The 26,639-nt window shown below is 51.0% G+C and overlaps 2 protein-coding genes across 9 annotated transcripts in view; one reads left to right on the top strand and one right to left on the bottom strand.

Annotated features, from left to right (window-relative positions):
• Positions 1-596: 596 nt before the first annotated feature.
• PARS2 (prolyl-tRNA synthetase 2, mitochondrial) lies at positions 597-19,520 on the top strand. 7 transcript variants are annotated; one of them, XM_057711931.1, is made up of 3 exons: positions 597-926; positions 1,886-3,205; positions 14,658-19,520. In XM_057711931.1, exons 2-3 carry the CDS (start codon positions 2,617-2,619, stop codon positions 16,112-16,114), a joined length of 2,046 nt encoding a protein of 681 aa, XP_057567914.1. In that variant the 5' UTR covers positions 597-926; positions 1,886-2,616; the 3' UTR covers positions 16,115-19,520. The 7 variants fall into 7 exon arrangements, with proteins under 7 accessions (XP_057567914.1, XP_057567906.1, XP_057567962.1 ...); XM_057711923.1 differs by having other exon boundaries at positions 597-1,954; positions 2,563-3,205; XM_057711950.1 differs by lacking the exon at positions 597-926 and adding an exon at positions 13,473-13,710 and having other exon boundaries at positions 3,102-11,664.
• A 4,480-nt stretch (positions 19,521-24,000) lies between these two features.
• Positions 24,001-26,639, bottom strand: part of TTC4 (tetratricopeptide repeat domain 4) — a 35,923-nt gene continuing 33,284 nt past the window's right edge. For both annotated transcript variants that reach the window (XM_057711899.1, XM_057711909.1), the window contains one exon: positions 24,001-25,168. In XM_057711899.1, the coding sequence (XP_057567882.1) occupies positions 25,066-25,168 (103 nt within the window). In that variant the 3' untranslated portion in view covers positions 24,001-25,065. The remainder of the gene's footprint in view (positions 25,169-26,639) is intronic.

Below are 26,639 nucleotides of genomic sequence, written 5' to 3'. Positions count from 1 at the left end.
AGAAGCTGGTGAGGTTTGTCACTTCCCCAGGCTTTCCAGTTTGTTTCCTTCCTCGCTTTAACTGTCCCCAGGGTCATGCATTTCTCCCTCCATTGCCTCCTCCCCCTGCCAAACCTTTTCAATAAACATTCTTTCTGATCAACTCATTCACATAATCGTATAAATGACAAACACCCCCTAGAGCTTCTGTCAGGAGTTTCTGCGTACTGGCCAGAAGCCAACAAGAGAAAGGAAACCCCGTTTCTGGGACTGCCTCCTGTGTGCAGGGCACTTCATACACGTACACTCATTCAGTTTCCTCACCAGCCCTGAAGAGTAGGCATCACGATCCTCATTACAGACGAGGACATTGAGACACTGAACAAGGTCACATATAAGCATTGAGGAACCAGACCTTGAGCCAGACCTGCCGCGTTGTGTGCTGCCTCCTAGGACACAGCTCTTCCTGGGAGACGTGTCATGGGTGGTCTAGAGCTGGGCCTGTGATCACTGACACAACCTGTCACTGCCCTGCTCCCTCCCCACAGTGAGCTGGTCTCCCTGCTCACAAACTGCCTTCCCTCTGTGCCTTTGTACAACCTGTTCCTCCACTGGCTTTTTCCCTGTAATTTCTATGCCAAGTGCTAGGCTCAAAGGTGCCTCTTCCAGGAAGTCTTGCCAAATCCTCCATCTCTCATTAACCACTCTGTTTTGTGCATGCTCTCAAGGCGTGTGTCCTACCACATTGCTTATGTTCCCTTGTCCTTGCACCATAATGATGTCACCATGTCTGTTGTCCCCATTTAACTCTGGTTCTTTACAGAAAGGACCACATCTGATTCAGCCCCATGGCCCTGCACTGAGCTTGACACATAAGACAGGCTCAGTTTTGGTTGTTGAACTGAGTAAACTCACAGCAGAGATATGACTACCTCAGTCCCAAACAGGTGACTCCATCACCAGGTCCGCAAGGGCTGAGGTTGGGGCCAGGTCTGTCACTTAGGGACCTTTGCAGGATTGAGCTCAACCGGAAAGCATGGGCTTTCTTTCCACCTCCTCTCCAGCTTTAGGCCAAATCCCCAAAATCTGCGGGTAGGAAACTGAGGCCCAGGTAGGGAAACTGAGGCAAGGGAGCAAGGACTTGTTCAAGGTCAAGCAATGAATCAATGACAGATACAAACTCCAACCCCACCTCCAGACTCTCAGGCCAGTGTTCTCTGAGCTTTGGGCTGCCTCCTTTGCCAAGTGTACTTCTGTCAAGTGCAGGAAGACCACGGCCTTCCAGTCATTCACGCAACATTTATCCAGCACCACCCAAGTGCCAAGCAGAGTGCAGAGCTCTGGGGCTACCGTGGAGAACAGAATAGACCCTGCCCGTGCCTTCAGGGAGCTCACAGTCTAGAGCATGCAGAGCGGGTCATGTGGGACCTCGTGGGCCGTAGTGGGGGCTTTGGAAGACCGATGGGAAGCTCTCGGAGGTGTAAGCTGGCAGAGCTGGCGACCCCACCCTCCGCACTGGTCACACTCATTCTGTGTTAGTGGCCTTTCCCCAGCCCAGTGGGGAGCAGAGGGTGGCTGTCCCTGGGGCTCTGGACCTGGCCTTGGCCAGGCCTCTTCAGCAAGCCACTGCTGAGGCCAGGCCTGGCAGTCCCCCAGGAGCATGGCTCTGGCTGGTAGGGGGAGGCTAGTGTGTGGGTGAGCTTTATTCATTACAGCTTTGAGGCCTGTGGAAGAACACCCCTGCCTACTGGGCAGCTGGGGGGCAACTGTCTGCCACACAGCTGAAGCAGCAGGAGCTCCTTAGGGAAGCACTGCCGAGTAAAAGCCTTAATGAGCCCCTAATCGGAGTAATGAAGATGAATCGCACCTTGTGCTGCCTGCCCATTCCTTCCTCTGTGTCTAACAGCCAACATCAGATGCTAGAAACTCCTGTTTAGCCAGCATGAGCAAGGCATGTTGAGGATCATGAAAACAGGTGAGATTTTTTCCACTATAGGTTTCTGGAATCTCAGTATTGAAAAAAACCTTAATCATCACCTCTTCCAGCCTCTCCATCTAAATCACAACTCCTCTCAACAGTGAGTGCTCTGAAAAGAGTATCTAAACCACTTGTATGCCTCTGGCAAACAGGCAGCTCACTACCTTTAACAGTCTAAGTCTTCTGAGTTTGTCCTTTTATTGAGTTGAAACCTTCTTTTATGTAATTTCTATGTCTTGATTCAAGTTCACCTTTGCCACACAGAACAGACCCTAATAAGCAAGGTGACCTTGATCAAGTCGCTTTGCTCTGGCTCCCATTCTCACTTTCTGTTGTGGCACCTATTACAGTGTTTGCATTGTTCAGCGGGTGGCCGGCTACTCCGCCCGCAGCCTGGCTGAGCTCTGACCTGGCCTCTAACCGCTGGCGCCCAGCCTGAGGCCTGCACAGAGCGGGTGCCAGCAGCTGAAAGCAGAACAGAACAGGGCTTCTCTCGTCCCTAATCAGGCCCCGAGGGAGCCCCCCGTGTGGATGATGGTGGCTGGATGCCAAATGAAGTGAAATATCTCCTTTTCTCAGGCTGTTAACTTTTTTTCTTGTTTAAGGAAGGGAAGGATAATGACACTTAGCACTTTACAGCTCAGCGGTAAAAGGAGCAGATGGAAAGAGACCCCCAGCATCGTGGGCGTGCTTCCAGCAAGAAACCCTCCCCGGCTCTGGCTCCGGCTCCGTGGGGCCGTGGGGCCGAAGTGACTGGCAAGGTTTGCCGATGGGGTAGGGGACACCGCCTGCTCCCTCCTGCCCAGGCTCCTCCCACAGGCAGCCCCTCCAGGCTGCACATCGGTAGTGCTGGCCCCCACTTCCAGCTTCTTGCCTCTGCTCACCCTGTTCCACCTGCCTGGAGCCCCTCTCCTACCCCCCAGGTCTGTTTGGAATATGACCTCTCTAGTTTGGAGATGAGGAGGAGCGGGGTGGGGGTGAGGGGTGTTTTGGTGAGCAAAAGCTCCTGTGGAGCTGTGGAAAAGCTCCAGCTGGCCTCTAGATGGCCACAGAAGAACAACGTGAGCAGGGAAGTTTCCCGTAGGGAGGTGAAAAAAAAAAAAAAAACATCGTCGCCATTATTATTATCAAAACTGTTTACTGAGAACTCGCCAGGGGCCAGTCCCTGTGGCCCTGTTTCACACACCTCACCTCGTTTAACCTTCACGAGCCCAGGAGCTGAGTATCAGCGTTGTCTCCATTTTACAGGTGAGGAAACTGAAGCTCAAAGAGGTTCAATAACTTTCCCGAGGTCCCCCCACACTGCCTTGAATGGCAGGCAGGCTAAAGAGTACTAACAAATGGCTTTTTAACTAGTTGGGGTTTAGATTACTTTCTCTTCTGTCACATACCTTGCTCTATAAACTGCAACCTTAAAAAATCTGAACACACTTTTCATGTGTATGTTTCCAAAGCAGTCAGTAGCTCTATGCTGGGGCTTGTTCTATTTTGGCACATAAATTGTTTCATTAAACTGCAGCTCCTCTGTGAGTTTTATTTGTCATCCACAAAGTCAAAGAAACCAACAGAAGAACCCCTACCGTGGTGGAAAGCTATTGCTTCCGTCTGCCCAGTGCCCCTCTCTGCTGGGAATAGCACCTCTCCTTCCTGGGCTACTAACTACTCCTTCCCCACTCGGAGTGGTGGCAGAGAGCTGCCAATCATAATATCCTGCCCCTGACTGCAAATGCTAAGATGTAATTCAGGTTGGGCCAATCAGAGTCCTTTCCAGAGAGTTTTCCAACTAGGTGCTAGAGACAGAAAATACTCACTGTCTGCTGGAACAGCTATTAGCGACTATCTCTGTTAGGATTAGGCTTAGCTGTGGGTATCAAAGGGCTGAAAACAGTATCTTAAGATGGTGTGTGTTTATCTTGCAAGGCCAGCGCAAGCATCACCTCAGTGCCTACCATGTCCCCTCTCTGCTCACCCACTGGGTACCCGCTAAGGTCATCCTACTGTAAGCACCTGTCACTCTCCACCTGGCTGGAAGTACTGGTTAGCTGATGCTCCTAGGAGCAGCCTTCAGCTAATGCAGAATGGAAATTGGACAAATACCCAAGCCTCACAAGCAGCGGTGGGTGTGGAATGGGATAATTGGGGGAAATGTGGGCTTGAGGCCCAGTGGCCCATAGCAGTAATCTGCTCATTCATTATCACACCCTGTATTCATTTCCCACCCTGCCTTCTCTCACTTCCCTACTCTCCTACCAGTGTTTCCTGAGATCACCTCCCAGATAAACTGCTTGTGTTCCAATCCTTCTCTCAGGGAGGAAGGCTTCTAGGGGAGCCCATCTTTAGACACGCTTGAAGCCCTCCCTCATCCCAAAAGAAGGACTCTGCCATCTCCAAATACTGGCATGGCATCTTGTTTGTACCTCGAGTACAATACCTCATGGCCTACCTTGTATTTATTAAATATAGGAAGGAATAAGCATTTATTGAGTACCAGGCCCTGTACCAGGTGTCTTGTGCTCATTCATTCATTTATTCACTAATTCATTCATTCACCAAACCTTTATTGAGCATTTATATTGTGCCAGACAATGATTTAGGCCAAGGGTTGGCACACTGTGGCCCACGGGCCAAATTAGGCCCACGCCTGTTTTTGTAAATAAGATTTTCTTGAAACACAGCTGTGCTCATTTGTTTACATATTTTTATGGCTGCTTTCATGTTTTGGGGTTTTTTAATATTTATTTTATTTGTTTTTGGCTGTATGGGGTCTTAGTTACAGCATGCAGGCTCTTCCTTGCAGCGTGCAGGATTCTCTATAGTTGTGGCACGTGGGCTCCAGAGCACATGGGGCTCTGTAGTTGTGGTGCATGGGCTCTCTAGCTGAGGCATGCAGGCTCAGTAGTTGAGGTGCACAGACTTAGTTGCCTCAAGGCATGTGGGATCTTAGTTGCCTGACCAGGGATCAAACCTGTGTCCCCTGCATTGGAAGGCAGATTCTTAACCACTGGACCACCAGAGAAGTCCCACTGCTTTCATGTTATGACAACAGAGTTGAGTAGTTGTGACAGAGCCCATGTGGCCTGTAAAGCATAAGATATTTACTGTCTGGCCTTTTGCAGAAAAAGTTTGGTGCCCCTTGGAAGAGGCACTGGGGCTCTGGCAGTGAACAAAACAAATAAAAGTCCCTGCCCTCCTGGATGGAGCTTATATTCTACTGAGGTGGAGTCAAGGTGGGTAGAGGGTGGATGTCACACAATAAACCAAAAACTAGATATTTAGTATGTTAAATGATGATAAATGCTATGGAGAAAAAAAAGTAGGAAGAGAGAGGAGGAGTATCAGGAGTGCTAGCGGGTGGGGCGGGGGCACTATGGTGAAAATTAGGGTGTCAGAAGTCCCAGCTATGCAGCGGTCCCCAGCCTTTTGGGAACCGGGGACTGGTTTAGTGGAAGAGTTTTTCCACTGAGCAGCAGTGGGGAGGGGAATGACTTGGGAATGCTTCAAGTGCATGACACGTATTGTGCACTTTGTTTCTATTATTATTACATTGTAACATATAATGACATACTTATACAACTCACCACAGTGCTGACAAGAGGCAGAGCTCAGGTGGCAATGGCAGGGATGGGGAGCAGCTGTAAACACAGATGAAACTTCACAGGCTCGCCCACTGCTCCCCTCCTGCTGTGCGCCCAGTTCCTCACAGGCCGCGGACCCCTACCAGTCAGTGACCCCTGCTGGCTGTGAATGTGACATTCGAGCAAAGACCTGAAGGAGGTGAAGGAGTGAGCCATGTGGACGTGGTGGGGAAGAGCCACCAGGTAGTGGAGCAGCAGACAGGAGGGCCCTGCTAGGGTATTAACAACAGTTCCGTCTTTACTGAGCGCTATGTACCAGGTGCCCTTCAAGTGCTTTACATACATAATCTCACTCAATTACTTAAAAGTCACCATCTCATTACACATTTAATCTTCCAAAAGAACGACTTGAATATATTTCTATTATTAATATTAACGTAGAGATTTCCGTTTACAAAGTTGTTTTGTAATGTTGTTTGCTTGCTCTTTATAGCATTTCAAGGTTACTGACCCCATTGCAGTGCAGCCAAAGACCAAAAAGGTCAAGTCCTTTGCCCGAGGTCACACAGCCAGTAAATGCTGGCCTCAAAAAGCATACCCAGGTCTGTTTGCATCCAAACACTGCCTTCCTCTCTCTAAGCTGCCAACCTTGGAGGGTGTGAACTCCACCTGGCCACTCGTACCTAACCCAATTCCACACCAAAGAGAAAAGGCAAAGGCTCAATGGAAAGAACTCAATTCCCATCATCCTTCCAGATGAGAGTGACCAGGCAAAATGCTGGAGTCATACTCAGAACTCACAGACGTGTGATCGTTTCCTCTGTCCTGGGACATCTACACTGTGCCCCAGACTTCTGGCTATGCCAGCGCTCTACAGCACTAACCCAAAACAGGGGTTCAAAAGGGAGTTGTTGGTTGACGGATTAGCTATTGGTGAGATTTTGTTTCGTTGCATTTTTAGCAAGCCTTTCTTATGACTTAACGGAATTATTTAGAAAGATATTAATTCAGCAAATATGGACTGAGAATTACAGTGTGTAAAAAAATTGAGATTTACTATGTAGGAAACCTTTCCCCATAGTAAACAGATTTAGTATGGCAGGGCTAGAGATGAACAGGACATGGGCCTCCCCTCTGGGAGCTCGCAGTCGACGGGGATGAGGAGACAGATGTTTTGCATGTGCTACATGTGCTATTGGCCAACTGTGTGCCTGGCATTGTGCCAGCCAGGGCACTTTGATCATTAAAAAGAATCATAATAATAGCAAATACTATTGAACGCTGACTGTAGACTGGGCACTGTGCTAAGCCCTCTATCTGGACTAATTCCTTGGGTCTTCATCACAGCTCCGTGGGGGAGATGTCACTACTACCTTCAGGGTGAGGCATCTGAGCCTCAGGGAGGCTGAGTTTCTCACCCACAGGCACATCGTAAGTAGGTGACAACGTGAGGATTTGCACTCAGGTCTGTTTGCCCCACCACATGTACGCACTCAGCTGTGACACACCTGAGACAATGGGCCAGAGGAGAGACTCACATAATTTCGAGGAGTCTCAAGAGAGGGGGAGGCCCTGCCAAAGGGGGCTTCCAGGGAGGGTTCCTCAAGAGGATGCCTTTGAGGTGGTCCCCAAAGAGCAGGCCTCCAGCAGAGGGGATCCAGTCAGACAGAAATAGTCTGTTTGGGTGACTGCTCCCACAACTGTGGTTGTATGCTTGATAAAATAAGTTGCCTTTGGAGGCTCCGAGTGGGAGATCAGGCTGTGCATCAGATAGACCTGGTGATGAGTCCTGTCTCTCCCTGTTACTAGTTGTGTTGACCACGCACAAGCTAAGTAACCTTTCCAAGCCTTGGCTGCCTCATCTGTAAAATGGACATAACAGTGCCATTTATACCTCACAGGGTTTTATTGTAAGGATCTAATCAGACATGGGGGTAAAGTGTTTAACATGTCCCTGGCACAGAGCAGGGGCTCTACAAATGTCAACAATGACGGTGATGATGTTTGGTGCCACACTGTTCAATTCTGAGGAATCCCGATTTTAAAAAAGAGGCCCACCTTCCCAGCGCCCTTCTGGCCTCTAATCATCCTAGGCTTGGACACTGAACAAATGAACAAGGGGAACTCTGGGCCCAAGGGGAAGAGGCCCCTGGAGACAGAAGGGTAGTGGCGTCCCACACAGTAGCCAGAGAGGGGAGTCTGGAGGAAACAGAGGCGGCAGCAGAAGGATGGCTGTCTCCTTACGGTGGACGAGGGCAGCCATTGGGTCCCCAGGGTCGGAATGGGCTGGAACGATGAGCCAGTTGTTTTCCGACAACATCTCTCATAGACCCGTCACAACAGCCTCACGTGATGTAGTGTGTTACTCATGAAGAAACGAGGAAGTAAGTGGCCTAAGGTCGCACAGCTGAGAATTGGCTGGACAGGATTCCCAGGCAAGGCCACCCTCCCACCTCCAGCCCAGTCTGTCTGGGCCCGGCTGGGCTAACAGGTTAGGGGGTGGGCTCAGGAGTCCAACCGGTGGTCTGTCCCAGTGAGTCTCTGGAGTCTGTCCCCTCCTCGCCCCCCACCATCCCAGTCTCGGCCCTTACAGGAGTCTCCCATCCGGCCTCTCTCCCCATCCCCTTCCTCCAATCTCAGTTCACACCTCACTCAGGCAAAGAAACACAACTGACCATGCCCTTCCCTTTTGTGCAGCCCTTCCATGGCCACAGGCCTGCCTCTCACACTGGCCAGCATCCTGGGCAGCATGACCATCTTCCTGGAGTGACAAGTACACTTGTTTTCAAATTATAACAATAAATGCTGTAGAGTGGAATGCAAAATGTCCAGGGATTCTTCTCAGAGGAGGAGCTGTTTTGCATTAAGTCTCAAAACAGATGTGTGTATGTTGGCAGGGGTGGGGGTGAGGGAAGTATCACTCTTCACAGAAAAAGTTTCACTGGCCTCAAAGATGAGAAAGTGGCAGTCTGGTCTAGCAGGCCCTGGCACACTGGCACCTGCCACCTTTCCCGTTGTGCTTCCCTGATGCCTGGGTGTGCTCTATGCTCCAGCCAGAACTATCTTGAAGCCTTCTTCCTTACAGCCAATGTGATTTAACTGTCCCTCTGACTAGAATGTCTTCCTATTCTTTTTGGCCTGAAAAGCTCCTAGTTATCCTTTAAGGTCCAATTTCACGTTGCTTCCTCTGAGAAGCCCTCCCTGATCCCACCCCCTCTTTGCAATGCTGCTCTCAGCCTCTTGCTCTCCCCTCTTCACAGCTTCTCACCACAGGCTGCTGTGACCTCCACTCTGAGAGACAGCCTCTCCAAGAGGTTATGAGCAAGTTGAGGTCAGGGAGTTCACCGTGAACTTGACCTTCATTGTTCATTCAACACATACTTGGAGACCCTCTCTGTGCCAGGTCATGAGCTCTATATGCAGGGACATTCAATGTGTCCTCAGAGGAGCTCTGACCTGAGAGAGAGAGACAGACCATCCATTCGTTTATTGATTGATGTATTAAAACAAGCAAAAAGCAAAACCTCTTGCTGAGCCCCAACTGGGCCAGGCCCTCTGCTCAGGACTGAGGATCCAGAAAAGAGCCAGACCTGTGCCTGCCCCCAAGGGTCTCCCAGTCCGGCCAGCAGCTGGTGGAAACCACTAAGTGCATGGTGAGTCCACAGGGCTGCGGGGCACCAGGGCAAGTGTGGAGTCCTTCACTTTTGCTTTCTTGTGGAGGACAATGAATGAATGAATGGATGAATTTTTCTTTTTCTTTTTCTTTTTTTTCTGTTCTAGGGAACTTGTGAGGTTTTAACCATGAATGGACTCTCTAAATCAAGGCACCCAATAAATGATTAATTAATTAATTGATTAAAATGTCACCCAGGAATTTGCTAGCAGCAATAGGGCTATATTCTGGTCTCCACTACCCTGGACTTTCTCAATGGGGAGTAAATCTGCTTTGACCACAGCTGGCTGGAATGGACCCTGCAGCTCCTTGGCTACAGAGCCTCCTGCAAACTTACAGTAAAAAGCAGCAGTTCTCAGCCTGCCTCCCAAGGGGGTCGTGAGCATTAATTAGTTACCATTGGGAAAGTGCTCTGAAGATGTGGGGGTGTATAAACACGGCAAGTCATTAGGCCTCTCCATACCACTACAGCTCTACAGCAGGGAACTGCTAATTGAGAAATAATTAACACCTCAGGGTGCAGAGGACAGGATGCCTGGCTTTTTCAGGATTGGAAAGGATGTAATAAAGTACACAGGGAGCAGGTAGAAATATAAGGCTATTTTGAACCCCGAAATACACTGAAGATTATTCACCTCCTGCCGTCAGAAAGGAGGCATGCGGACTGTTGCCCCAGTAAAACCATAGGGACTACATTCCTTGGGAAAGCCCCCAGCACAGTGCTGGGCCGAAAAGTCCGAGTGATGCTCTTAGAGCAAAAGAGTTCGGTCTAGCCCAGGTCCTCCCAGCCTTCTAGCTCGTGACCAGATGCCAGTTGTGGAACTCACCAAACTGTATTTTCCTCAGTTGTAAGACTGGGATAATGACATGTGTCTACCATCCCCCACACCCAGCACCAGGTCGTCTGATGCCTTCCTCTAGGTCAGCAGATCTAGCCCAGGCTTCACGTTAGAATCATGAGGTACTATAAAGTACTGGCCGGCATCTTGGGGCTTGGGGGGCACATGGTGATTCCCAGTTCAGTCAAAGTTGAGAACCACTGGTTTGGTTTGTGTATCAGGCACTGTGTTGGTAGCTGTGGTAAATAAAGATGTAAACCCTACCACACCCTATGCTCCCCTCACACCAGCTCATCATTTCCTGATTCTGTGCCTGTGAGTGTCCTGGACATTCCTCTCCACTCCCACTGCCATTCTTGTGCTGCTAAACCCACTCATCCTTCAGGCTCAGCTTGAAGCTCACCTCCTCAGGGAAGCCCTCCTTCCCTGTGCTCCCACAGGACTGTCCTCAGCCCCCATTATACAACTGATCACATGCTGTTGCTCCTGGCAGATTCTGGAGGGCTGAGAGCTTCTTGGGGACAGGATCAGAATAGCCAGTGTCTTGCACTGGCCTGATACATTTTAGGCATGAAATAAACTATAGCTGTTATCAGTTAGGTAGAGTTATGATATGCAGCTCTTACCTCAGGACATTTGCACTTCTTCCCTGTGTCTGGAACTTTATTCCCCCAGATATCTGCAATGCTCTCTCAACTCCTCAGGACTTTGCTAAAATGTCACCTTCTCCACCAGGTTTTCCCTGATCTTTCTATTTTAAATGGCAACCACTCGACCTCCAACCCTTTCCCTTCCCTAATTAATTTTCTGTGTAGCATTTAATACCATCTTACTAATGGATCCTGTCTTTATATAAAATTTTGATAATTTGTTCACCATGGAGTTTTTGTATTTTTTAAAAATTTTAATTGTATTAAATACCATGTATCTTGAGTTCTTTGGCCTTACCTTAAATTTCACTGTATTGGATAATTGACTAGAATGTAAGCTACACTGAATGCATGAAACTTCGTCTATTTTGTTCACTATTCCCCAGTTTCTACAGGCGGCTGATACGTGGTAGATGCTCAGAAAATGTTGTGTGAAAGCTTGATTTAGTGTCTTAAAGATTAAACAAAGGAAAAAAAAGATTAAACAAAGGAGACTTATTCCAATTGTTTAAAACATTTTTAATTTATTTACATTGAAAGCCTGTAAAATCATAGGGTAGATTCGAAATCGCACGGCCTAATGTTGTCATGGTTACACTACCGCCAGCGGTTCTCCCATTCCGAGAGTGGGACGGGCCCTGGCAGTGGGCGGGAACACCAGTCTCAAAACCTAGGCCAGGAGAATTGACCATAGAGTTAAACCTCCCTCAATCCTAGAGGGCACTTCCGGGACGGTGATTTACTTATTGCTGCCCAGGCCAATCTATGAGCGCATTCTCTCCCCTTCTCTAGGTTTCCGGCAAACATTTCTCTGGCGTCCAGAGTCGGGTGGGGCAGTCCCTGTGAGCGAGGCTTTGTGATTGGCGGGAAGGATAGGAGGCGGGGCTTAGTGCGGGCCCGCCCCGGGCGCAGGCGCGGCGGTCCCGCGCGGCTGTCACAGCGCGGGCGGCGTTCGCTGGTGGTGCAGTTGGTGAGCGTGGGTGGCAGTGAGGTCTGAGAGCTGAGGGACGGGCGGGAGGCTGCGGAATAAAGAGGTTCTGGGCGCGGACACCGAGAACCCTAGTATCCGTTTTCCCACGTGCATCCCGTCCTGGGATTGGGGCGGGGTCACAATCACGTAAACTCTTGAGTAATACTCGTCTCCTAGTCGGTTTCCTCCTTTGTGAAACGGCAGGACTTCCTCCCTTGTTTGCCGCGGGTCGTTGTGAGTGGGAACTTGTTAGAAATACAAGTTCTCTGCCCACACCCCAGACTTACTCAAACGCTGGGGATGAGGCCCTACAGGCAGTGTTTTAACAAGCCCTCCAGGTGGTACTGATGCTTGCCTAAATTTCAGAACCACTGGGCTACCGTAATGTAGCAAGCTGTGTTGAGGGGCTTCTCAGCCGAAGTTGAGACGGTGCGGGACAGAAAGGAGGGGGTGGGCTTGAGAGAAATCTTGGAGACACATTCATTTGCCTTAGTAGGAATTTCTGGCTTGTGCCATGGGCCTGAGGCGGGACCTTAAGTGATGGCTCCAGGTGTGAACCACGTGTGCCCTGCCTCCAGGGCCTGCAGTTTTCCGTGCAGTCACACTAGGGCTCTGTGGCCATGCTTCCCAGCCGCTTTCAGGTCATAGGCCACATAGGAAATGTTGATATTTGTACAGTACCCAGGGGAGATGGATGAAGCTGCTTGAGGTTGGAGGGGACCAGCTGGAGGACTGAGGCTGCTGGAAGCTGGAAGGAACCACCTGGGGGATTCCAGCTTCCCAGATCTGAGGGGAATTAGTAAGCCTTTCTCAGCATACTGCAGGAGAGCTTTGCTCAATGGGATATGCTGAAGGTTAGAGGTGCTCAGTAAATTGGCATTATAAATCAAGCACCTTGAAAGCGTTTATACCCTTTGACTCAGTCATCCTGTTCCTGAAAATCTCTCCCAAATATATAACAAAAGAAAAGAAAACCTTCTGTTTGTTGTAGATTACTTGTAACAGAAAACTGACAACTCTCTGGAGAATGGTTTTTGATCTGGTCAATCAATGAAATGTTGTACTGCTCTTAGGAATGTGTGAATGTTTTATAAAATCATACAGAAACCTATGTGCTCATTCACTAGACAATGTCTAGTAAGCCCCTGCTCTGTGCTGAGTGGTGAGCAAGTTAGATCTGGTCCTTGCCTGCACAGAGCTGACTGCCTGGGGGAAGACCCGCAGCCAAAGGAGCATTAACTCCAAAGAGTGATTGATGTTTGATAGGGGATCAGGGGCTGCTGCAGGAGAAGCTGATCTTTGGGGTATGGGGAATAGTAGGCTGAGCAAGGCATCCTAGAGGGCAGGGTGGTACTCCTGAGAACTGGAGCATGAGAAGACATTGGTACACAAAAGGGAGAGGAGCATTCTATGCAAAGGGGACTGTGTGTTTTAATAGCCTGCTGCAGCTGGAGCACAGAGAGAGCAATGGTGAGAGGAGGCGAGAGGAGACCAGCAGCCAGCTCACGTGGGGCCCTGTGCACTGCGAAGGTCAGCAGCTTAGATGTCATTTTAAGGGTAGCAGGAAGCTGTTGCCATATGTGTTTTGAAAGTATCCCCTGTGGCTGCAGTGTGGAGAATGGATTGGAGGAGGGTGGGCTTGGAAGCCCAAATGAGGAGGCTGTTAATAATAGCCCAGGTGAGAGATGTTGTTGGTGGCCTGGACCCGGGTGGAGGCTGTGGAGGTGGAGAGAAGGAACAGAATCAAAAGCAGGTGAAGAGGGACTTCCCTGGTGGTGCAGTGGTTAAGAATCCGCCTGTCAATGCAGGGGACACGGGTTTGATCCCTGAACCAGGAAGACCCCATATGACTTGGAGCAATTAAGCCCGTGCACAACTACTGAGCCTGCACCGTAGAGCCTGCTAGCTGCAACTACTGAAGCCCGTGCGGCAACAAGAGAAGCCCTGCAATGAGAAGCCTGTGCACCGCAACTAGAGAATGCCTGCACGTGGCAATGAAGACCCAACATGGCCAAAAATAAATAAATAAATAAAGCAGGTGAAGAGGTAGGAATCACGGCCAGAGGGGTTGGTGAAGGTGGGGCATGGGGGAGCTCAGAGTGGATGAACCTGGGCTTCTGGTTTGGATAAGGTGGCTTGCAGTACCACTCAAGTGACAGGCAGCGCTGGACAGGGAGCGGATGGCGAACAGGTTTGCAGGGAGGAGATGCTGAGCTCCTTATGGGGTGCTGAATGTGAAGTACCTATGCAGCGTGTTCTCTAGGAGGCAGTGGGGTAGGTAGTAGGTCTGAAGCTTAAGAGAGACATATGGAATGAGATGTTGATTTGGAGCCATGAGCATGTGGCCTGACCAGGGACTGTGTGCTGTGAGGGGGGAAGAGATATTAAGGACCTTGAAGTCATGGGTAGGATGAGGGCTCGTGGGCAAAGACAAGGCTGGCAGAAGAGACAAGGGATTGTCAGCAGTGATTGTCTCTGGGCTGAGAGATTATAGTTGATTTCCTTTTTTATTTTTGTTTTTGTTAGGAAACATTCAGTTCATAGAATGTGCCAGATACTGTTCTAGTAGCTTCTTATAACTCTTCTCTAAATTCCCACAATAAACCCACAAGGTGGGGCCCATTGTAGTATCATTTTACAAGAAAGGAAACTGAGCACAGAGGGTTGAGTCACATGTCCTGAGTTACACAGGGTACAGTTATTGGGAAGCCCAACTGGGATCCAAGCCGCCTGATTCCAGGGCCAGTGCTGTCACCATGCATTGGTGTCTCCCCAGTATGCTGTTGTATTTTTATGAATGGGAAAATACTGCAGTAAGAGGCAAGAGAAGTACAATAGTACTTTGATCTGCTAAGATATTAGAAAAGAAAGGATTTGTATCCGCGAGATCAGTGGCTGTTGTAGGAGTTTGTTGGAGCCCAGCCTGTGCTGACTGCTGCAGGTTGCTGGATCACAGTTAACACCTGTTTCTGCTTGGCTCGGTCTTCCTTCAGGCGCAAGTGCCTCCCTGTGCCAGGGTGTCATGGAAGGGCTGCTGACAAGATGCAGAGCACTGCCCGCCCTGGCCACCTGCAGCCACCAGCTCTCGGGGTACGTGCCTCACAGGTTTCGCCACGGTGCCCCAGGGAGAGGGAAGCGCTTGGTGCTGTCCCGCATGTTCCAGCCCCAGAACCTTCGGGAAGACCAGGTGCTCTCTCTCGAGGGCAGATCTGGCGACCTGACCTGTAAGAGCCAGCGGCTGATGCTGCAGGTGGGCCTGATCCACCCGGCAAGCTCCGGCTGTTACCACCTCCTGCCTTACACTGTCCGCGCCATGGAGAAGCTCGTGCGGGTGATAGACCAGGAGATGCAGGCCATCGGGGGGCAGAAGGTCAACATGCCCAGCCTCAGCCCAGCAGAGCTCTGGCGAGCCACCAACCGGTGGGACTCGATGGGCAAGGAGCTGCTAAGACTTAGAGACAGACACGGCAAGGAGTACTGCTTAGGACCGACTCACGAGGAGGCCGTCACAGCCCTGGTCGCCTCCCAGAAGACACTGTCCTACAAGCAGCTCCCGTTCCTGCTGTACCAGGTGACGAGGAAGTTTCGGGATGAGCCCAGGCCCCGCTTTGGTCTTCTCCGCGGGCGAGAGTTTTACATGAAGGACATGTACACCTTCGACTCCTCCCCCGAGGCTGCCCGGCAGACCTACAGCCTGGTGTGTGATGCCTACGGCAGCCTGTTCGACAGGCTGGGGCTGCAGTGCGTCAAGGTCCAGGCGGACGTGGGCAGCATTGGGGGCACGATGTCTCACGAGTTCCAGCTGCCGGTGGACGTGGGAGAGGACCGGCTTGCAGTCTGTCCCAGCTGCAGCTTCTCGGCCAACGTGGAGACTCTGGACTTGTCGCAGACAAACTGCCCGGCTTGCCAGGGGCCACTGACCAAAACCAAAGGCATTGAGGTGGGGCACACATTTTACCTGGGCACCAAGTACTCCTCCGTTTTTAATGCCCAGTTCACCAATGCCCACGGCAAGCCCTCCCTGGCCGAGATGGGGTGCTATGGCCTGGGTGTGACACGGATCTTGGCCGCTGCCATTGAAGCGCTCTCTACAGAAGACTGCATCCGCTGGCCCGGCCTCCTGGCCCCTTACCAAGTCTGCCTCATCCCCCCCAAAAAGGGCAGTAAGGAGGAGGCAGCCGCGGAGCTTACGGGGCACCTGTACGACCACATCGCAGAAGTGACGCCACAGCTACGAGGGGAGGTCCTGCTGGACGACAGGACCCATCTGACCATCGGAAACAGATTGAAAGATGCCAACAAGCTCGGCTACCCCTTCGTGATCATCACAGGCAAGAGGGCCCTGGACAACCCTGCACATTTTGAGGTTTGGTGCCAGAACACCGGAGAGGTGGTCTTCCTCACCAGAGAGGGAGTTGTGGAATTACTGGGCCAAGTACAGGTTGCCTAAACACCCCCTGGACCTCTCCCAGCGCATCTCACAGCCTCGTTGATTCCAGCGCTGCCTTTCCTATGCTGCTTCCGGAGCTCGTCTCCTCAGAACCAGGGCAGCTCGTGGAAGGGGAGACAGTGGTAGGAAAACCAGTTGTTATCCAGTCATTTGTTCGGGCTGTTTGTATTTAAAGTCGTTAACTTGATCCCTTTGTCTCACTGGCCCTGCTGCCACACACCATTCCTTTTATATTCTACTCTGGAAGCTTCTCTGCAGAGGGAGTGGCTAGAAGGAGCCAAGTTGTCATCTTGGCCCTCAGGAGAGTCACTTCCCTTCTCTCAGCAGAGTTTCCCACATGTAGGGCGGGGTGTCCCTGATGACCGAGGCCCGTCCAGCTCCGGCAGGTGGCCCACCATTCCTCCTCCGTTGAGAAGTTGGGCTGAGGGTCTGGGGAGAAGAATCAGGACACCTGACTGCCACTGACTCACTGGTGACTTGGACATGACCCCTCCCCTGCTGGGGCCTCAGTTTCCCCATCTGTGACATGGGAAAATGGAACTAGATCTGTAAGGTCCTCACAGCTGTGACTTGATGGTTCCCTGAGAGGTCCGTGACAGGCAGATCAGATCTGATCTGTTCCTCTGATCCTCCATCGTCTGAGCTACCCAGAAGGTTAATACAGTTAGCTAATGGCCCCAAAACCACCTCCAGAGACCTGGCCCCCCCTACGGAGGTTGCTGAGCACTGAAATCGTTATGTTGATTGAATAAAGTCAAACTATTGGGGTGAGCCTTGCATGTTCATTGGAAACTGGTAACACCTGCCATGTTAAGAGTGCGGCGGCTTCCTGCCTGGAGACTTTTCTTTTTCTACTGTTTCTCCACTCAAAAAAGGAAGTTGGGTGACTGGGAGAGCGTGTTAAACCATTTCTTCCCGCAGCAGGCTTCAGGTGCCACGGTAACCTCATCCTGGGTGCAGAGTTGGATCCTAGAGCCACACACAACAGGAGTGAATATTAAGAGAAGGTCTCTGCCTGAGTCCTGAGGAGAACTGGCAGCCGGCTTGAGCTTTCATCGCTCCGGCTCCCAGGAGCAGAATCAGGTTCTCCATCCTTGGCCCTCAGGGTCACAGCTTGTCCAAACCTAGCAAGAATCTCTCAGGGCCAAAGCTCAAAGCCACTGGCTCCTGAAGCACGCTCGGCAGCTCCTGGCAGTGGTTCTCTCCTTGGCTCCCCCGTGCTCCCCTGCTCAGCACTGACGCCCTTCCTTCTCTCTTGGTGCGCACAGCTCACTGTATGGTGGCCAGCCTTTTGCTGATGGTCAGTTCCCTGAGGCCGGGGTCCTAGGCTGATTCCTAGTGCTCTGAAGTTCTTGTCTCAGCCCGCTGTTTTGCCCGCCAAGTGGCTTCCCAGCAGCTTGCGACCACTGTTCCTGCCGGAGTAACCTCACCCCCAGCACACACCATCAGGTTTCCTAATGAATGTAGACGCCAGGCCCTAATGACTCCCAGGCCTGCCGCTGGGCTCTGGGCGGGCATTCAGGCCGGGAGACAGGAATTCTGAGAGCAAATCTAGAAAGGCTGGATTGTAGGCCGGGGTCTTATCCTTGACTGCACGGTGGAATCCCTGGGTCCCACCCCAAGGTTCTGTTCTGGGATGTGGCCTGGGCGTCGGCAGTTTTAAAGCTCCCCAGATGATTTTCACAGAGTCGATGGGGTGCCTTCTGAGGCCACATTGCAGGGTTGAGTGTTTGAGTCATTTTGGTTGTGCATTGTCAGATGAAGGTGACCTCTCTGCTTTCAGTGGTCTGGTCGTTCATTTGCTGAGGGCCTGCATGTGCCGCTGTGCTGTGAGGCACTTTCATATGCTGTGCAGGGTAGGTGCTGTGAAATCCTCACTTGACAGGTGAGGAAACCTGAAGCTCCGCTTAAGCAACTTAAGGATGCACAGCTATTAAGTATCAGAGCTAGAGTCTGAGTACTGACCAAAAACCTGTGCCTGTCCCACTATACCACATGGCCTCTGCCTGGGCAAAATGATTCCAGTAAATAAAATGGATTATTTATGTCTGTCTAATCAAGTTAGCCTGAAGTAGAGAAATCAGAATTCGTGCGAATGGGTGCTGTAAATATATGTTTTTAATTTTAAATTTGTGCTCCATAAGCTTATTTATGTAAGGCTAGCCTGATGTAAGAATAAGCACTTTTAAAACTCAGATTCAGGGAATAGAGAACCAATTAAAACTCTCATAAATGTGTATGATATAGAACGATTTGAGGGTGGTGTAGAATCATGGAACTTCAGAACAGGAGGAGAGCTTGGAGCCCGCCCGTCCAGCCCTTGTTTCACAGATGGGAGACAGGCCTGCAGTGGGAATTAACCTGTCACAACCTATCTGACTGGCAAACCGCCTGATTGCAGGCCAGGTGCTACGTCTCCTAAATTAGGCTACCTCGGGTCCACCTTGTAGCAGGGAGTGATGTCTGGCCGAGTCAGCTTTTGAGCTACAGAAGCCCTGTAGGTTTGAAACAGGTACCCATCCTGTATTTTCCAAGGGATATGCATACAAGGAGCACAGTGATTTGCTCAAGGTCAAGCTGAACTGTAACCCAGGTGTCATAATTACATAGCCAGTGTTTCTTCCAGTAGCCAGGGGCAGTATAATTTGGTGGAAAGATCAGAACCTTGAATAGACAATCCTAAATCCACCACTTAGCAGGGATGTGATCTTAGGCAAACAGCTTGTCCTTTGTGCTCTCAGATTCTTCATCTGTAAGGTGCACTCATGATAATGGTACCAGCGTCTCTGGGTTGTCTGAGGGTTGACTGAGCTGACTTACATGAAATGCTTAACCTTAGTATGCTCTCAGGAATTGCTTCCCTTACACAGGATGACTTAGGAAATACCCCCATTTGGAGCTCAGGTTCTGCTGTTAACATTATCTCGAGACCTGGGTTTTGTTTTCTTGATAGGTTGCTTCACAACCTTCCTGGGGAGAGCCACAAGCAAGAATTAAGTAATGCCTCAGAATGGTTCCATCTCCTTAGAGGAAAGACAGAATTATTCAAACCGTGTACCTTCCTCTCTCCTTTCTGAACTTGCCAATTTTACCTCTTGCCATAAATTGATGAAATGGGGTTGCTGGCAAAATAACAGGCACAGGCTGTATTATCACTGCTCATTCCTTGGGGAAATGGAGAAGCAACTGGCTGGGAAATGTTTAGCGGAATTAATACTTGGGGACAAAGGCTGGTGCATAACAAAACCATCGTGTAAATCAAGCTTAGAATGTAAATCAAGGGCCCCATTAATATTCGGTGTTTTAATGGAAGAAACACCTGCTGGGCTATCAATAAAGAAGCTTTGCAGAAATCTTGAAATTGTCATTTCCTTAACTACTTGAGCGCCAGTCCTCTACACAGAGTTCCCACCCTCCATTTCTACACCTAGATGCCAGAATGCATTTTAGAATTGTTATGCGTCTAAGGGCAAACATGGCTTTGTTTTAGAGTTAGGAAAGGATTTTTTAAAGTTTTCTATAATGTAGAAATTGGGAAAATAAAGGTTTTTATGATGTTACTGCAAACTTTGGGGGGGAAAAATCAAGGCATTTCATTTAATTTAAAATAATGACTTACGTCATAGTGACCAAGACTAGAGATGCTGGCGTCAGACGGCCTGGCCGTTTAGTAGCTTTGTGACCTCGTGCAAGTACTTCTCATACCCCGTGCTTCCTCATCAGTAGAACGGGGACAGCAGTGGCTGCTCACAGCAGGTGCTTGGGAAGGTCAGTCAGTCCTTTGCGCTCAGTAGGTGGGTGGGCAGTGCGTGTGGGCCACCGCAGTGGGGTGGCACCTTTAGGCTCCCACCGTCAGGCACCACCTCAGTGCGGGGATGGTGTCCCCTCCTATTAAGCCAGCGGCTCTCAAGGCTGCTCGAGCTTATGGTTGAAAGTGTGTAGGCCCAGGAGAGTGAGGTGGAGGCACTTACCGGGGAGGACACCCTGTGTGCAAGGATAGAACTCGCTGCCCAGCTCACCCAGAAAGCACAGGGGCTGGCAGGAGTGCCATGAGCAGGAAGGTGGGTGCTGGCAGGGGTACCGCAGTCGGGATTCTTCTGCCCAGGCAGACATGGTGGGGACATTGCAGGTCACACTGAGCGCCAAGACTTTACCATGACCGTGGAGTGAGGCAAGGGCCTCTGGGTTTGTTGTCAGCTCCTGGAGGCAGGGGCCCAGTCTTGCTGCTATTAATATCTCCTGAGGGGCTAGGGGAGTCCTGAATTCAAGTTCTGGCCCACTCATCACTAGCTAGCTGGCTCTGTAAGCTGCTTATCCTCTCTGTGCCACTTTTCTTCTCTGTAAAATGGTGCTCTGAGGCTCCTTGCCTCCTAGAGGTGTTGCAAGGATCAACCCCATCCACGTGAAGCACCTGGAACGCTATCTGGCATACCCCGAGTGCCCAGTAGACGGCAGCCGTTACCGCGGAGCCCGGCCAGCATGCACGCTACCCCTGGAATATGCCCTTTTCAAGGCTCCTTGCCTTTGCTTGAAGACCCTCCCACCTCACCCCACCCCACCAATCCCTTCAACTGAAGGGCCCACATCCGTCATGTGGTGGCTCCCCCCACCTCTGTTCAGAATTCATCATTCCTTCCTGTGTCATCAGTTTAGTAATTATTTGTTGTGCACCTGTTGTGTGCTGAGCAGGTGCTGTGCTAGGTCCTGGCAGTGCACAGTGCACAGTTCAGGGTCCTTGACTCAGTTTCCAGAGAAGTGGGAGCAACCATCCAGTAATCAGACAATTACAATGCAGTGTAAGTGTAGGGCTGGTGCAGGTGTCATGGGATGTGTGTTAAGAGGCCAAGAGAGCTTCCTGGAGGAGGCAGCTGAGCCTGATGGAAGACTAGGCATTAAATGGTAAAGGGGGGAAGTGGCCAGACAGAGGGAACAGACCTGAGAGCATGCTCTTGGCCCAAAGCTAGAGCATGGCAAGATTGGAGAATAAAAAGTAAGTGCCATAGAGTAAACATTTGATAGGAGGCAAGCTGTGTTCCAAGTGCTACACATAGATTAATTCATTTAATTCTCAGAGCATCTGCATGAAGTAGGTGCTGTTATCCTCCCCATGTTGCAGATGAGGAAACAGGACCGGTGCCCGAGGCCACTCAGCTTGTGGGTTGAGGGGCTGGGGTTGGAAGGCAGGCAGCCTGGCTCCAGAGCTGATACGCTAGCCACTGCTCCCTCCTGCCCTATAGCTGAACTGAGGCCAGGATGGCTGGGCTAAGGAGGCCAGAGATGGAGGGAGCTGCAGAGGTAAAGGGCCAGGCCCTGAAGGGCCTTGAAGGCCGCACCAAGAGTGTTTATGGGGGAACAGGGAGCAGGGGCGTGGACAGACTTCCTCGCTGAGGCTGCATTGCTCTTCATTGGCGCAGTTCTCGGCCCAGGGTGAGGTTTATGGCACCCGCTCAACAGCACGACCCTGAAGGCAGAGGCTGCCTGATGCCCTGCCCTTGGTTGGTGCCCATTAAATGTTTGTAAAGCAAACAGAATGAAAGGAACATGGGAAAGGAGGCAGGTGGGCTCTGGTGTGAGATGCTTGGGTTCAGATCCTGGCTCTGACACTCACTGGTGAGACTGCGTGCCCCCATCTCCTTATTCATAAAATTGGGATCGCAGACCTGAGCGCATGGCTGTGAGGATGAGAGGAGTCAGGTACGTGGTTTGCCGGTGCTTGCGTTCCGTGTTGATGGCCGTCATCTCTCTGCCTGCCCTTGTGCACCTGCCAGCAGTGTGTTTCATCAGGGGGTGGCTTAAGGGGGCTTCGTCCCCTCACCCAGCTCTCCACCGGCCACCCTAAATCCAGAGGTAACCAGACATGGTAGGGGGGCGGGGGGGGGAGGGCTCATCTCCATCCCTGACCCCTGACCCTGGGAAGGGCCACAGTCTAGTCTTGTGGGAAGGCAGGACCCTGGGATGGTGGCACAGGCTCTGCCTCAAGTCAGGGGTGCCAAGGTTGCGGATTCCTTGGCCCTACCCTTGTCCCACCTCTGGGCCTGTTTCCTCATATGTAAAATGAAGTGGGGAAGGGTTAAGTCCTTGTGGGGAACTCTGATTCGGCTCTGCTGGAATCCCAGGCATGGGCACGTGGCTGGGCAGGCACCAGGTGAGGGCCAGGCCCACCGGCCCCACTGCACTCATCCGCTTGGCATGAGGGCCACTCGTCCCCAACCCGCAGGCCCCGCCGCTGAGGAAGCGGCGTGCCCAGGGCCCTTCCGCCACACCCCTGGCTGTGTTTAGCTGGACGGGGCTGCCCACCATCGTAGCCACTGCAGTGGGGCAAGCCTGGGCGAGGCCTTGTGCTCTGGAAGGGGATGTGGACACATGCCAGGCCTGTGGGGCCGAGGGGGCCCCCTGTTCCTCACCCCAGCCGTGTTCTCACCGTGACTTCTGTAGGTCACTACTCCTAAGTCCAAACCAGATCCACTTGCCTGGCAACCCTTAGAGGATGGCAAAAGTCAGCAGGCAGAGCCACAGCTGGGAGACCAGGAGCCTTCCTGGAGGAGGTGTAAGGTGGCCACGATGGGTGTGAGCCTGGGAATGCCTTTGCTAGTGCTTGTGTGTGTGCAAGTGGAGCCTTGGGACAGGACTCTGGCTAATTTTTTGTTCCTTCATTAGTTCCTTCATTCTTCCATCCACTTACCAGCACACACTCACTGAGCTCCCACTGTGTCAGGCCTGGGCACTCAGACAAATCCCCCCCGGCCCCTGCCCACTGAGAGCTCACGGTCTGGAAGATTCAGTGCGGCCTTTCTCTGATTCAGCATCAGTGACCACGTGGGCCAGATCACGTGCTGTGGGGCTGTCCTGTGCACCGTGGGATGTTTCGCAGCACCCCTGGCCTCTCCCACTAGCAGTCCCCCGAGCTGTGACAACCAAAAATGTCTCTAGGTTTTGGCAAATGTCCCCCCAGGATGCAAAGCTGCCTCTCTGGTTGAGAATCACTGGTCTAAGTACTACTGGTCTGCATGGTGGGCCCTTGGGTGTAGTTCACCGAGTTAACAGCTGGTTATGAATAATTATGTGCCAGGCACTGCACTGAGCACTGTGCACAGGTACCTGCACAGCGGGGCCTCGGACAGGCCTGTGAGGGGGAAACGGAACATTCTCCACGCGGCCGTCCCTTACTCATAGTCACAGCATGTCAGCAGCACCAGGATCCTACCTCTGGTCTAACAGCCTGCCATCCTAAGTCCCTTTTCTCCCCTTTCTGCCTGTGTCCCACCCCAGCTGGATTTGGGGCAGGGACCAAAGACAAGGTGTAGCAGAAACAACTGAGGGCCTGGTTGCCAGGAGTCTTATGAGGGGGCTGGGTGATGGGGATGACGGTCACATAAGGATTATTCTCAAGGTGCGTATACTTTTGATCGTACCATTTGCTCTCATCTGGCATCTCACCCCAGTCTCACAGTATCCAAAAGGGGGCACTGTAACCAGTATGTATTACACGTGAGTGAGGCGCACCCTGGAACCTGCTCTGCCCCATGAGAGTGGTGGCTGCTGCAGAGAAGCCTGCAGTGCCTGCTGGGGTTGCTGCTAGCTGAATGTCAGCCTCTTACACAAAGCACAGGGTCTAGCTGCAAAGAGAGAGGATGGCCTCAGTGTGGCATAAGCCAGGCTCAGGATGGAGGCTGGACTTGTCACAAGCCACAGGCAGGGACCTGCACCTGGAAGGAAAGCTGCTTGGTTCTTTGTAAATAATCCACAGCAAACTGCCCTTCAAAGACGATGGCATGCACAGCACAAAACCCCAAATTAAGTTGATCTTAAGTAGAGCAGCTGGTTTCAGTTTAATGGTGTATTAGTTAGTTTTGCTATAGTAACAAAAAACCCTCAAATCTCAGTGCTTATTACTACAACAAACATTTATTTCTCATTCATGTTACAGTCAATGGCTGCAGGCCAGCTGCTTCAGCTCGGCTCCACGTGTCTTAGCATCCGGCACCCAGGCTGAAGGAACAGCCCCTCTCTGGGAAGTATGTTCCCACAGCAGAGGGAAAAGGGCCAGAGCCCACCACACTATGCCCTGCGGGCTCTGTCTGGACATGTCCACTCACATCCCTTTGCATCAGGAGCAGGGAAGTACACTCCTCCCTGGGGGGATGGGGTGGGCGCTGCAAGGTAAGGGTATATAAAATCCTCTAGGAAGAAGGAAGCAAATAGCGGCAGACAAAAATACAACGTATGACAGTGACTCAATATGCAAAAAGATTTCCCAGTTTAAAATTCTAAAATGTGAAAACTGTATGTCCAAGTATGTCACAGTTCTCCATAGTGCAAAGCTCAGGAAAAGTGGCAAACTTTTTAGGGGTTCTTGACCCCAGTTTGTAGGTCTTTATAGATGCAGAAATAGGACCTGGCCTTCCTGGCCCCATCTCAGCCCAAGGTGTCTACAGCATCCCCATAGAGCAGCCCTCTGTGCTCATAAAGTAACAGAAGGCCCAAGTCTGTCAGCTCTGATACCTCACAACTGCACGCACGGTTTGTGTGTGTGCGCCGTGTGAGGCGTAGCTGCTCTAAGGCCTCTGACTCCACAAAGGTTCAGAACCATGTCCCTGGATTGTGAGTCGGCGTCCACAGGCCAGGGAGTTCCTCAGGTCAGAGATGGAGGCTGATGGTTAACACAGCTCACAGTGAGACTCCAAGGATGTCATGACCAAGGCATGAAGTTTTATGTCAAGAGAGGAGAGTGAAGACCGGCTGGATATCAGCACTGACCAAAGAGACTACTACAGTTCAAGAAGTCAGCAGCTCCTCCCCAACCACGATGCAGGGAAGGACTGTCCCCAGGGTGACAAACATAAAGTGCCAGATTTTAGGAGTAGGTCCTGCTGATTCAAGTGTGCTTGACTCCAGGCTGAGAAGGGGAAGGAAGGAGGTCCAGGGGGCCTGGCTCCCAAAGCATGGCCCGATCACTTTACCTGATGCACCTTTCTCCCACGGAAATAATTCCTGCAAAAAGCAGAGGATCCTACACAGACCAAAAATGCTGGGGTCAGGGCTTTTACAGAGTACCTGCAGTGAACACAATAAAAGACAGGGATTCATTAAATTGCAATCTTAATCATCCATGGACCTTCCCAACAGTCAAGGTGAACCTTTAGCTATGACAACATTAAAATGCAAGTTTAGTAAATTTATTTGTTTGGTTGTTTATAAATCTGCAAATTAGTATGACCCTCTCTTCCTCTTAGAACCTAGCGAGAACCTTTGGGCCAGTCCTCTAACATCATATATGTCTATGGCTAAACATGAAATAAAACAAGAACATGCTTTCATTCCTTCATTCAACAGTGAGTGCCCAGGGTAAGCGAGGCCCTGTGCTGAAAACACAGATAAACAACAAATAAAAACCTCCATCCCTCTCTGAGGGGAAGGAGATAAATAATGACAGCTAGGCACAACTATAGAAGCATTTGTGAGGTGCAATGTTAGCCCAAGGGATGTAACTCCCTCCGTGGGAAAGGGGAAGGAGGAAAGTCTTCCGGGAAGCTGCCATGTCTCAGCCTGCATGCACTGGAAAGGGGTAGTGATGGGGCATGGGGAAGCACAAGCCAGGAGGTGCGGGTCACTAGAGTGTTTCCAGTTGTTGGGCATAAAGCAAATGAAGTGGGCAGGCTGGGCAAGTCCGTGGCCCCCCAGGTCCAGGGGTGTGAGCACCACCCCACGGGCTTGGATCTGGACAGAGGGGCCTATATCTTGGCCCAGCACCCAGTTGAGGGTCTGAAGCTGCCAGTCACCTGTGCTGGGTAGCCTCTTGCCTATGCTAGTCATTTAAAAAATGATCACTTCCAGTACATTTACACTTTCTGAGACGCATGAATTGGTTTCCCTCTGCAAATCAGCCTGCTTTCTGTTTAGATTTCTCCATTTTCTAGGAGATAGGGCAGACTAGACCTTGGGCCTTTAAAGAATTCTGGATAATTTGCTAACGACTGAGAAAATGAAGAGCTAAAAATCTGTCTATAAACTAGAAGGGAGACTTAGAGCCAGAAAAAAATGCTGCCAAGAGAAGTCATTGATCATATCTGAGGAAATCTTTACCTCCTGCCTGCCAGGCCAAAGCAGAAGCATCAAGACTAACTGGACACCCACACCGAGTCAGTCAACACATCACCAACTCCCATCCCAATCTGCCTCCTGAACTTCTCTCCCGTCCACCCCCTGCTTCAGGCTTCACCACTGAATAGTATACTTAAGATCCGTACATTAGTTGGTGAATTTTACCTAAACACCCCCTGGAGCTCCATACACTGCCATCAGGATAGAGTTCATGCTCCTTAGGGCATTCAAGGCTGTCACGCATGGCCCTAACCTGGTCCTCAGCCTCATTTCCTACCACGCCCAACCACCCTCATTGCCCTAGCACATTGGGCTCTTTTAGCCTAAATGCAAGACATTTGCTTTACTCAAAGGTTAGGGAAAAGTAGCCCAAGGGTCAACTTATAAAACTACTGAGGGCATTTCCTTCTACTCCAGGAACATC

This window comes from Hippopotamus amphibius, chromosome 1, assembly GCF_030028045.1.
Source record: "Hippopotamus amphibius kiboko isolate mHipAmp2 chromosome 1, mHipAmp2.hap2, whole genome shotgun sequence".
Classification (NCBI taxonomy): domain Eukaryota; kingdom Metazoa; phylum Chordata; class Mammalia; order Artiodactyla; family Hippopotamidae; genus Hippopotamus; species Hippopotamus amphibius.
This window is presented reverse-complemented; position numbering and strand designations above follow the sequence as displayed.